This window comes from Camelus bactrianus, chromosome 7 (assembly GCF_048773025.1).
Source record: "Camelus bactrianus isolate YW-2024 breed Bactrian camel chromosome 7, ASM4877302v1, whole genome shotgun sequence".
In the NCBI taxonomy this organism is placed as follows: domain Eukaryota; kingdom Metazoa; phylum Chordata; class Mammalia; order Artiodactyla; family Camelidae; genus Camelus; species Camelus bactrianus.
Genome location: NC_133545.1, coordinates 51,455,338 through 51,467,431, shown reverse-complemented (window position 1 = coordinate 51,467,431; position 12,094 = coordinate 51,455,338). Strand labels below are relative to the sequence as shown.

At 36.9% G+C, this 12,094-nt stretch overlaps 1 protein-coding gene across 11 annotated transcripts in view; it reads right to left on the bottom strand.

Annotated features, from left to right (window-relative positions):
* CRPPA (CDP-L-ribitol pyrophosphorylase A) overlaps nucleotides 1–12,094 on the bottom strand; it is a 358,292-nt gene that overhangs the window by 299,870 nt on the left and 46,328 nt on the right. For all 11 annotated transcript variants that reach the window (XM_074367401.1, XM_074367403.1, XM_074367402.1 and 8 more), the window contains exon 4: nucleotides 3,412–3,516. In XM_074367401.1, the coding sequence (XP_074223502.1) occupies nucleotides 3,412–3,516 (105 nt within the window). The remainder of the gene's footprint in view (nucleotides 1–3,411; nucleotides 3,517–12,094) is intronic.

Genomic DNA, 12,094 nt, shown 5'->3' with positions numbered 1-12,094 from the left:
TTATCTATGTGTGTGTTTTGTGCCAATACCATACTATTTTGATTACTGTAGCTTTGTAGTGTAGTCTGAAGCCAGAGAGCATGATTCGTCCAGCTCTATTCTTCTTTCTCAAGATTGTTTTGGCTATTCAGGGTCTTTTGTGTTTCCACACAAATTTTAACATTTTTATTTCCAGTTCTGTGAAAAATGCCATTGGTAACTTGATAGAGATTGCACTGAATCTGTAGATTGTCTTGGGTAGAATGGTCATTTTAATAATATTGATTCTTCCAATCTAAGAACATGGTATATCTTTCCATCTGTCTGTCATCTTCAATTTCATCAGTGTCTTATAGTTTTCAGAGTAAAAGGCAGGGGTAGAGGGTGTGGCGGGAAGGAGGGGTCACTCACAAGGATATCCTCTACCCCTTCATGGTGATCTTTTAAAAAATGATGTTTCTTCCAATCCCAGAGGAGCTACTGCAGGAATGATGCCATCAACTCTGAGCACTTACTGTCTACATTTCCTTCCATTAAAAAAAAAAAAAACCAAAACTATGTAAAATACAAAATAATAGTCCTCCTGAGATTTCTGGTGTCAGGTAAAGTAATAGTGCTACACATGGTCATGAGAAATTTCTACTCATTCTTCACATCACTGTGGCAGTCCAATTCCCTGACATTCCAAGGGGTAGGTGAAAGCACCCTGGCTTCATGTTTCGGAATCCTCCTCTGCCTTACTGTTTACGGTCGTGAAAAGCCTCTTGAGATTTGCTTTTCACTGTGTCAGGTTTCTGAATCATGTGGAGTCCACTGAAGTCCAATACCAGTTTTAGCAAAATTGTACTTAATCTTTCAAATCTGACTTGTAAAAGGCATCACTGGAATTAATACTGAATTAGAACACTTATTTCAACATGTAGATTCCATTGCTTTGGTTTAAACAACAATTGTAATATTCTCTATCCATACAAAGTAAGACCACAAAATTAAGTTAGAAACTTATACTAAAGACAACTCATACTATATCAAAAGAGGGTAAGTAGGGCTAAATAAACAGCCAGGAAAAATCAAAAAGATTTTTTAAAAGGTAGAAGATCATGAGACAGGAGGCAGAAGAAGGAAATAAAGAACCTGAAAGAACTGCAATATTTGCACTCAAAATAACTTCTCCTCTGTTACAGAAGAACTGTGGTACTGTAAAAAGACTTCATGACTGCCAATTGAAAGACTTTTTGCCCAATCCATCGCATTACATGGCCAGTTAGAACCCAAGATCCTGCTAAGATGCATCATTATTCAAACATCCTAAACAGTAAGGCTTCCCCACTCCTGCCCAATTTGGAAGGTGATACTATGAAGAGGAGCCCTCTGGGCCTAACAGGGTATCACCCCTTGGCATGTGTACTGGTTTCCTGGAGCTGCTGTCACAAAGTACCACAATCTGGGTGGCTTAAAATAGAAAAGCATCCTCTCAGAGCACTGGAAGCTAGGTATGTGAAATCCACATGTCAGCAGGGCCATTCCCCCCTCTTAGGGCTTTAGAGAAGGCTCCTTCCCCGCCTCTTTCTCGTTTCCTGGGGTTGCTGGCCACCTTCACTTTCCCTTCCTTGTAGATGCATCAGGTCTCTCTCTGTATCCTTTGCCACTGGCACTCTCCGTCTGTGCCTAAATCTCTTCTCCTGTTCTCATATGTTGGATTGAGGGCCTTCCCCATACCAGTAGGAACTCATCTTAACTTGATTAGATTTGCAAAGACGCTCTTTTCAAATAAAGTCACATTCACGAGTGTCAGGGGCTAGGACTTCAACATACCTTTGTAGGGGAGGGGGCCACAACCCAACCCACAAGAGCACGTATTACATGACTCAGCAAGAGAATGAAGAGTAACACTTGGAAGGGCCAACTACTGCTCAGCGCACTGACATTTGTTGCACATGAAAGAGAAGTAGAGCACCGAGATGTGACGACTAAAGCTGTGAGACCATGTTGCTGGAGGAAGCAGGGAAATAGGACATTTCATTCCAAAAAGACTGAAATACATTTGTGAAGGTGGAGTGGAAATTCAAAGAGCAGAGTGCTTCTCTCCTTTTATCTGCAGACCTCAGGGTGCGTTATAAGTGTGAAGAAGGCTCAGAATACCCACAAGAAGTAGATAATCACACAGTCTAAAATATTAGCAGTAAGGCCAGAGTGTTGACATTGTTAGTAGCTATAAAATGTCTGGAGTTTTTACTTTTTTTCTTACATAGCCCACAAATTAAGGATAGCTGGGTTCTGTAGAGATGTGGGTCAGATCTTCAACAAAACCCCTAGCTGGTTGTTACCAAAATTCTCTCACTATGTATTATCACCATCTGAGCCATATACAGAAAAGAATAAACAAAGTGAATAAAATACTTGCCTACTGGGTTGATGACATTTGGATACTCTTAAAAGAGCAATAATACTGCATGAATTTTCTTCATCAGGCAATAATCCAGGCATGTCACTATTTTGTAATCTTGTAACAATTTAAGACATGTATGATATGAGACGATCTTTCATCCACAGGCTGGGTGTTTTGTTTTGTTCTTACATCAATGAAGAAATATGCTTTTGGATTCATATAATCTCAGAATTTAGGATGAATCTTTACTAATCAGATTTAGATGGCTTCTTTATAAAGATTTCATCCAAACTTCAAAAGCAGCAATTCTTACTCAAAATTATCATATGACTCCACAATTCTATTTCAGAATATACTGTTCAATTCAACACCTTTCTACCTAATGAAACACAAGAGAGTCATGCTGTAAAACACCCCTGTGCCAGCAGGGACCTGGTGTATGATAGTGCTACAACCACTTCATTCATTCCTCCAAAAGAAAGTCTGCCATTAGAAGAGTCAAATCTTTCCACAGGTAAAAGTACAATTCCTCTTTGGGGCAGTGAGTGAGTCTAGCAACCAACCTCACTGAGTCAGAACTGTGACAGGTATGTGTTTCAACCCAGTTAAGTTAGAATTACCATCCCAGGGTCTGGGAGGAAATGTTGCTATTCTGGGAAGCATTGAATTGCACCCTCAAACCAGGTAAGAGTAAGGCAACACAGTAAAAGAATATACACAAAGAACACACACAAAAAATTGTGAAAAAAGCCATCTTATTGGCTAAAATGGAATTTGTTCCCATAAATAATCCCAAAGTGAATTTTCTTGGAACCAAGCAATAGAAATGATACCATACTTTGATGGCTCAGAAATTGAGTGAAACTCAACTCTTTTAATGTGTACATACACACATCTTTTTGCTGAAAATATTGTTTCAGTATGAAACCAGGTATTTTTATACTACTTCTCCATTTTCTAAAACACCTGGAAAGTGTCTGTACTTGCACAGTGTGTCTTTAGGAATGACACAGAAACACAAAGCAAAGTACTAACTTCCTTACCTTCCAGAGGTCAGGTGATCCTTCCACAAGTTTGGCTTTGACATGACAGTATTTCAGAGCCAACTGCAAACACTCAGTTCCGAATTCCAAGTCATAGTCACTACACTGGGTAGGAAAATAAAGAATCAAGTTAAAAGGTAATTTTAGATAAAACTAATTTTTTTAATTTCATAATCAATTCCATATTAAAAAGGGCCTAGGGAACTCAAAAACTCTTTAGTTACTGATTAATCAAGTTAGATTAATTTTCTCCGTGCCCCCAAAGCCAAACAAAACAAGTAGAAAACAGGAATGTTACAACTGTAAGAGTTTTTAACTTCCTCAATCGTTTCAGGTGTCCTATAAACACTTATTCTTTCACTCAAAACCTATCTTTTCAAACATGTTCTAAAATTCCTGGAGGTATGCCTGAGGATTATGGTATCAGAACTTGATTTAACAAATTAGGTATCCATAAAACTCCAAATCCCTTATATTTCTATCAAGATATTTGCAAGTCACAGGTCTTATTGACATTTTAAGTATTAATATACCCTTCTTAAAGGATATATTATGATTCTGAACATGGGAACATTTCAGTCATTCATTATGAGAAAAAATATAAAGGCCTATCAGATTTAGTAAAATATAAATAACACTTTTTAGCATTTTAAGCAGAACCATCAAAATGACCAACATAATTCAGCTGAATAATACTAAGGGCCTACAATGTTCAAGGTTTGTATAACTTTATATATATATATAGTTTGTATAACTATATATATAACAATATAAACTAATATATATAAAACAGATAAATACATTCATACTGTATAGCACAGGGAACTATATTCAATATCTTGTATTAACTTATGGTAAAAAAGAATATGAAAACAAATATAGGTATGTTCATGTATGAATGAAGCATTATGCTGTACACCAGAAATTGACACAACATTGTAAACTGACTATACTTCAATCAAAATATATATTTAAAAAGAAGATAAATAAGACATGTTTTGTGTCCTCAAGGAACCCAAATCTAGAAGGGGAGGCTGATCTCTAACAAATATTTTGTAACAGAATATGATTATCACTCTGCTGTACACCAGAAACTAACACAACATTGTAAGTCAACTATACTTCAATTAAAAAAAAAAAAAAAAAAAGAATGTGATAGATGCAGCATTGGAAGAACATCCGGAAATAGACCAAGAGATAAAATACTTAATTCTGCAGGAGTAGGGAAGGCCTGTCAGAGGAAATGGTCTATGATCTCATTCCAAAGACTGAATAAAACTCAAGGATAGGGATATCTTTCAGGCAAAAAGCGCCAAAGAGGCAGAGGTTGCAGACATCTGCTAGATTTGTATTTTATAAAGAACATATCCATGTAAGACAGACTGAAGGAAGGCAACCAATAGGAGTATGACATTTAGCACCCTTTGCCAATCTATTACACCGAGATTACAAAACCCTGAATTCTAATGATTTCTGAAGATAATGAACAAGAAAAAAAAAAAAAAAACATCAACTATACCTACAGTCCCAAATTAATCAGAATAGTCTTAGTTTAAATCTTCCATTCTGATACATTACATGACGTAGTTCTTAAACATTTTTATCTTTAGTAATTATCAGCAGTAGCTACAATTCAAATAAATTTTAAGTTTTGGTAAACCTCTGCATTCTACTTCAAACATCTACAGTCTCAACTAGTAGTAAGGGAGTGAGACATACATGCAGTAAACTGAGTTTTCTCTTTAACACATGGTTAAATCCCAAGATGATACTGATCACATCTGTGGACAGCCTTAAAAGTGCTCACCAAGTGCATACTGAGAGGAACCCACAGGAACAGCTACTTCCTTCCCATCTCAGGTGGTGGGGTGAGAACTACTTGATGCAGTACTCCTGCCAGTGATGTGATGTACCAGCCAAGATTGCAACAGCTTACAACTACACGAAGTCTTTAGGATTCCAGTCAACAGGGTCAGTGGGAAACAAGGAAAATGATGCATCAGGTATATATGAAATACATACCAGAAACAGAGGCTGAGCAATCTTGGTAGAACCAGTGGTCCGAACCTGTCATTCATTGTACAGACTAATATCACAACTAAGTATGGAGTTTTTGGTAATTTTTTTTTTTTTGCATTAAATCTTCTTTTCACTATTGGTTCACATAATGCATGCTTAATGACAAGGTAAATTCTGAATCAGTTTATCAAGAACATGATGATTTCTACTGCCTAGGGTTTGGAAAGTGATGCCCATTTCTGAACAGAAGAAAAAGCAGATATACTACAAAAGCAGAATTTCTTCTTGAACCCATCAGAGCTGAGGTCATAGGATGACAAAATTGCCTTAAATCTAAGAAAGTCATGCCTCCCCCAAGGAGGGAGAGAATGCCATCTTTGGCTCACCTATGACACAACACAAAAGGAAGAGGTGCTGGATACCATACAGACAAACAAGAAGAAATCAGCTAAATACGTCAACCAACTGCTCAGTGCTGAGTGGAGGTGACTAGGAGAATACAGAACCTCTGGGAAGCAGAGCCGTAACAGGATTTATCCCCACCGGCATGCTCCTCTTTAGGAACCTGCTACTGGATGCTCATCAAGTGGTGTAATATTATATTAAGGTGACTGTGATTCAGTGTGTATTCTAAACCCAAAGTAATCACTAAACAAGTAATTTTTAAGGTAAAAGTAAGAAGTCAATAGTGACAAGACAGAATCATAAAGTAAATTAACACAAAATCAGGCAGAAAAAGAGAAAAGGAACAAAAAGAAAACAACCAGCATGACGGCAGATTTTAATCAAGTAAGTTAATTCATGTATAATTGCATAAAATGTCAACATTATCCAGCATGGGGGGTCATAGTGATAGCATTAAGTGTATATATTAGGAAAGAAGAAATATCTAATTAATAATCTAACGTTCATTAGGGCATCAGAAAAAAGCAAATTCTAAAATAAGCAGGAGAAAAATAATAAAAATTAAAGCAGCAAACAGTGAAATGGAAAACAGAAAATCAGAAAAAAAAATCAATGAAACTAAAAGCTGATTCTTTGAAAATATTAATAAAATCAGTAGACCACACTATGAAGAAAAAAGACACGAATTACTAGTACCAGAAATGCAGTAGGAGGTACATCTTTACAGAACCAATGGACATTAAAAGGATAACAAAGGTACCTTATGACACATTCTATACCCTCATGTAATACCCAAGATGTAATAAACCAACTCCTTGAAAGACACAGTCTGCAAAAACTAAGAATAGACAATCAGAATAGGTCAGCATCTATTAAAGAAATTGAATCAGTGATTGATAACTTTGTAAAGTATTGCCAAGCCCATACGTAGTCCCTTGTGAGTTCTAACACATTTAAGGAAGAAATGATGCTAGTTCTGTACAATTTTTCCCTGAAGTTAGAAGCAAAGGGAGGATTTCCAAACTCATTCTGATACCAGCCTAATACCAAAACCATACAAAAACATTACAATGAAAGAAAACTACATACCACTATTTCATGAACATAAATGTAAAAATCCTCAAAATATTAGCAAATAGACTCCAACAGTATTTGTAAACAATTAAAGACTACAACCAAGTGGGATTTATCCCAGGTATTCAAGACTAGTTCAACTTTATAAAATATTAGAATATATCACATCAACAGACTGAAGAAGAAAAATGAGTATTACAATAGATGTAGAAAAAATGTTTGAAATCCAACAGCCATTCATGGTAAAAACTCTCAGCAAATGAGGATTAGAGAGAAACTTCCTAAATTTGATGAAGATTATTTACAAAAATCCTACAGATACTACTATAATGATGAAAAACTGAAAGCTTTCCCACAAAGATCAGGAATAAGGCAAGGACATCCCCTCTAATTAGCCATTCCTTTTCAACATCATATTGAAATTCTTCAAATGCAACTGTCCTTTGCTTTCCTATATACCAGCAATGAACAGGTGGAATTTGAAATTAAAAGCACACCATTTACATTTGTGCCCCCAAGATGAAAGTTAAATAAATTGGTGCAGTCACTGTGGAAAACAGTATAGAGGATCCTCAAAAAACTAAAAATAGAATTACATATGATCCAGCAATTTCACTCCTAGGTATATACCCCAAAAAAACAAAAACACTAATTCAAAGATACATGTATCCCAATGTTCACTGCAGTATTATTTATAACCACAAAGATACGGAAGTAACATTAGTGTCCACTAACAAATTGATAAAGGTATGGTATATATACAATGGAATAATACTCTCCCACCTATTTACTTTTTATCTTTTTTCCCGGCCTCTTTACTTTTAATCCATCTCTATTTAAAGTAGATTTCTTGTAGATAACATATAGTTGGGTCTTGTTTTTCGACGCATTCCGCAATCTCTGCCTTTAAGTTGGCATTTAGATTACTGACATTAAAAATCATTAATACAGTTGGATTAGTATCTGCCACATTTGTTACTGTTTTCTATTCGTTACCCTTGTTCTTTCTTTTTTCTTTTTCTGCTCTTTTTGGTTTTAATTTAGAATTTTGCATGATTTCTTTTTTTCTCATTTCTTAGTAATTCAGTTATGGGGTTTTTTTTTCATTTCTTTTATGGGGTGTCCTAGAACTTGCAATATACATTTACCACTTACCCACATTTATTTTCAAATAACACTTTACTACTTCACAGGTAGTACAAGTACCTTATAGTAACAAAATATCCCCAATTCCTCCCTTCCCTCCTCTGTATCATTGCTGTTACTCATTTCACTTATGACATACACATATATATACACACATACATTAATTACACTGTTGATTTTATTATTTTGAACAAGCTGGTATCTGTTAGATCAGTTAAGGAAGAAAAATAAAGAAAAATAAAGCTTTTTCTTTTACCTTCACTTATTCCTTCTACAGTGTTCTTGCTTTCTTTATGTAGATCCAAGTTTCTGACTCATATCATTTTCCTTCTCTGAAGAACTTCTTTTAACATTGTTGGAAGGTGGGTGTACTAGCATCAAATTCTGTTGATGTTTGTCTGAGATTCTTGTATTACTCCACTTTTGGATGGTAATTTTCAAGAGTGGAGAATTCTAGGTTGGTGGGTTTTTTCTCTTAAAACTTTTAAGTACTTCACCCTGTTCTTGCTTGCATGGTTTCGAGAAGTTTGATAAAGTTCTTACCTTTGTACCTCTGCAGGTAAGGTGTTCCCTCCCACTTTTGGCTTTTTTCAGTATCTCTTTGATTTTCTGCAGTTCGCATGTCATATGACTAGCTGGAGTTTATTTTACATTGATCCTGTCTGATGTTCTGAGCTTCCTGGATCTGTGATTTGGTGCCTAACCTTAATTTGAGGAAACTTTCAGTCATTACTTCAAACATTCTCCTCTTCTGTGTTCCCTTCTCCTTCTGGTATTCCCAGTATGTGTATGTTACATTTTGTAATTGTCCCATAGTTCTTGAATATTGTTGTGTTTTTTCCAGTCTTTTTTTTTTTTTTCTTTGCTTTTCAGTGTTAGAAGTTTCTATTAAGATATTCTCAAGCTCAGAGATCCTTTCCTCAGCTGTTCCTGGAATACTAATGAGCCCACTGCTGTTAGAGCTTTTGATCTCTAGCATTTTATTCTTAGAATTTCCAACTTTCTGATTACATTGTTCCTCCGCTCTTGCAGAGGGTTAGAGCCCTTAGTCTATTGTTGTTCTAAATTCTGTCTGATAATTCCCACGTTTCTTCCATTTCTAATTCTGGTTCTGATGCTTGCTATCTCTCTTCAAATTATACACAAATAATTTTAGTGTGCTTTTTGCCTTTTATTGTGCCCCGCAATTTTTTCTTGATTGCCAGATATGATATACTAGGTAAAAGGAACTGCGGTGCGTAGGCCTGTGGTACTGTGGTGGGAAGACTGGGGGCAGGGGAGAGCATCCTGTCATCCTGTGACTGGGTCGCAATCATTTAACAAATCCATGCATCTGGACTGTGAACATCACAAGTGCTCTCAGTCCCCCAGCATTACGTGGGGCAGATGGCTGGCGTGAGCTGGAGCTGTGTACTTCCATTCCCTCAGGTAAGTTCTACTCTGGAAAAAAAAATCCTTTAGACTCTACTAAATCAGGCTCTCTGGAGGGTCCAACTTTGTTAAGACGAACAGCATGCTTGATAGTATTCCAAAATGGTTACTTTTCCCCTCCCCCTATCAGAAATAAGAGGGAATTGCTCTCAGATACTCACAGGAGAACCTGGTTGAGCTCCTGGAAGTAAAATTCATGCAAGTAGGGAAAGGAGGCTCCGCTGTGACTAGGTCCCACTGGAGTTTTTACCTGACTTGCCCCCACTTGTCTCCAGCAACTCATCAACTGCAGTTTAGGTTTTCCTGTCCTGGCTCTGGTTCCCACGGCAGTTTCTGCTTACAGATTTCTGCTCCAGGAAGTTGTGATTCTCTGTATTTGCCTATTTCTGCAATTTTGAGGACAGCAGTATGCCCTGTGACTTTACTTCTCTGATGGGTCTAAGAGGTATGTTATTTTGTTTTTCAGTTTGTTTAGCCTTTTCCTTCTTGTTAGGGGAGAGTAACAAATTTTAGCGCCTTACATGCATGGGAAAGCAGACGTTCCCCATGCCCTCTCAGTAGATGGTGTGCCACAAAACTGGGGAGTAAAATGAGAAAATGGAAGACATCGAACACAGAAAGCACGATATCCTAACAGGAGAGAAATAAAGAGAAGTACCAGGGTAACAGTGAAGAACAGCTTCAAGATGATAGCTATGCACAAGGCAGGATGAGACAGCAGGTAAGAGAGGGGATTGTGGTTCCTCAGGATGGACGCTTACAAATGAAAAACAAAAGGTGCATAGACATACAAGTTAGGCTCAAGGGCGTATTTTACAACACAGGGAATATAGCCAATATTTTGCAATCACTGTAAATGAAAAGTAACCTTTACAAATCATATAAAAAATTTTTTAAAAAAGACCGAATAGTCTCTTTGGAAAGTCTCAGGAAAAACTGCTTGCCTCTGGGAAGAAAGATGAAGGGACAGAGTTGACAAGATTTTATTTTTACCCTTGCCATGTGTACATGGTCCTTGGATTACTTACTAGGAAAAAACTTCATGTACTATTTATGCAATATAATGTAATATGCAATATCAATGTTAGTTCCTGAACATATATATTTAATATTTTCAGCAAATCAATCTGAAGTTCTAGTGATAATTAGGTTTCAGAGCATCTAAAGCTCTGAACACCCAAATCTGAAAGTACTATGTATATTACTGCAGAATAAAATATAAAACCTGGCTATTATAATAAATATGAGGTATTAATTTTTATACAATTTGTTCTTGTTCTTTTCTTTTTCTAGCAGTAATTTAAAGCATTTTGCAAACTGCACACTAACATTTGTTACAAGTCCTTAGATGGGTGTGTGCAATCAGTGAATGTTTATGTGTACTTCAGTGAATTGCAGGCACTACTGCCAAGTAGTTAAGTGCATGGACACTGAAGTCAAATGGACTTGGGTTCCAACTGTGGTCCTTCTACATAACAAGCTGTGTGACTGGAGAAGATGCTTAACTAGTCTGTCCCCTCAGCTTCTGCCATTTTCAGAAACGGAGAATAAGAGCTATTAAAAAGAACAAACAGTAGCCATGTGAGGTGCCTGGCATAGTGTTTAGTTTATGGCTATTCCTTGATACAGTCTGGATAATTTGTGGTTATAATTTAGATACTTAACTATACAAATTGAGGTTTAAAAAGCAGCCAGAAGCTATTCAGTAGTATCTGATGATTGTGTAGAGCTGTTTTCTCTGCAGTGATACTGGGGATAGCTCTGACAATGTGTACCACCTTCTCTTTATGCTTTCCCTTGTACCTGGTTTCCTTCAAGAAAAATAGAAGGAAAATGAATGAAATTGAAAGAATAAAGACATAAAATGAAAAAAACAGGAAGTTTAAAGTGTATCTATTATTTTCAGTTGTGACGATCAGAATAATGGATATTCTCTTCCCATTTGGAATTGTTCTGTACACCACCCATAGTTGAATCTTCTGTGTAGACTGCTCTTCTGTTTTTTCTGTACGGTAGGTACATGACTAGGGTCAAATAGTTTGCCCTCTACCCCCCATACTGTTCAGTCTCCCTGGACCATCACCCTACAGTTAACCTCCTTCCTAGCCCATTCACCTGCACCATCCTTTGTTATGCTGCAGTAACTCAAACCCAGTACCTCAGAAGTTCTTCACCTACTAGATCTGTAGGAATACCAGTTGCTCACCATCGTTCTCAAATGGTTATCTGTTGTTTTTCCCAATCACCACTTAGTACCAGCTTCAAAGGCGGGACTAACATTCCAGATTCCTAATGCTCTTCTTCCGTGCAGAACCCTCTGCCCTTCCAAAATGAATCCCATCTGGCCCAGTGTCGCAACCCTTCATAATATGTCGTCTCTCACTGCTTCACAGGCTCTGCATTTTCAGGCACGTGGGGTTCAGGCTTCCTTTTTACTCCAATTACTGACCTTATACTGGCTGAATCCCAGGTCCATGTGCACAAACTTTAAATACTTTAGCAGTTTCCTTGACCTTTAACTTCACTTGAACTAATTTCTGATGTTGGAAACTTGATTTTTACCTTTATCTGTAGATCCTGACACTCTTCATTTTCATAATTCAGTCCA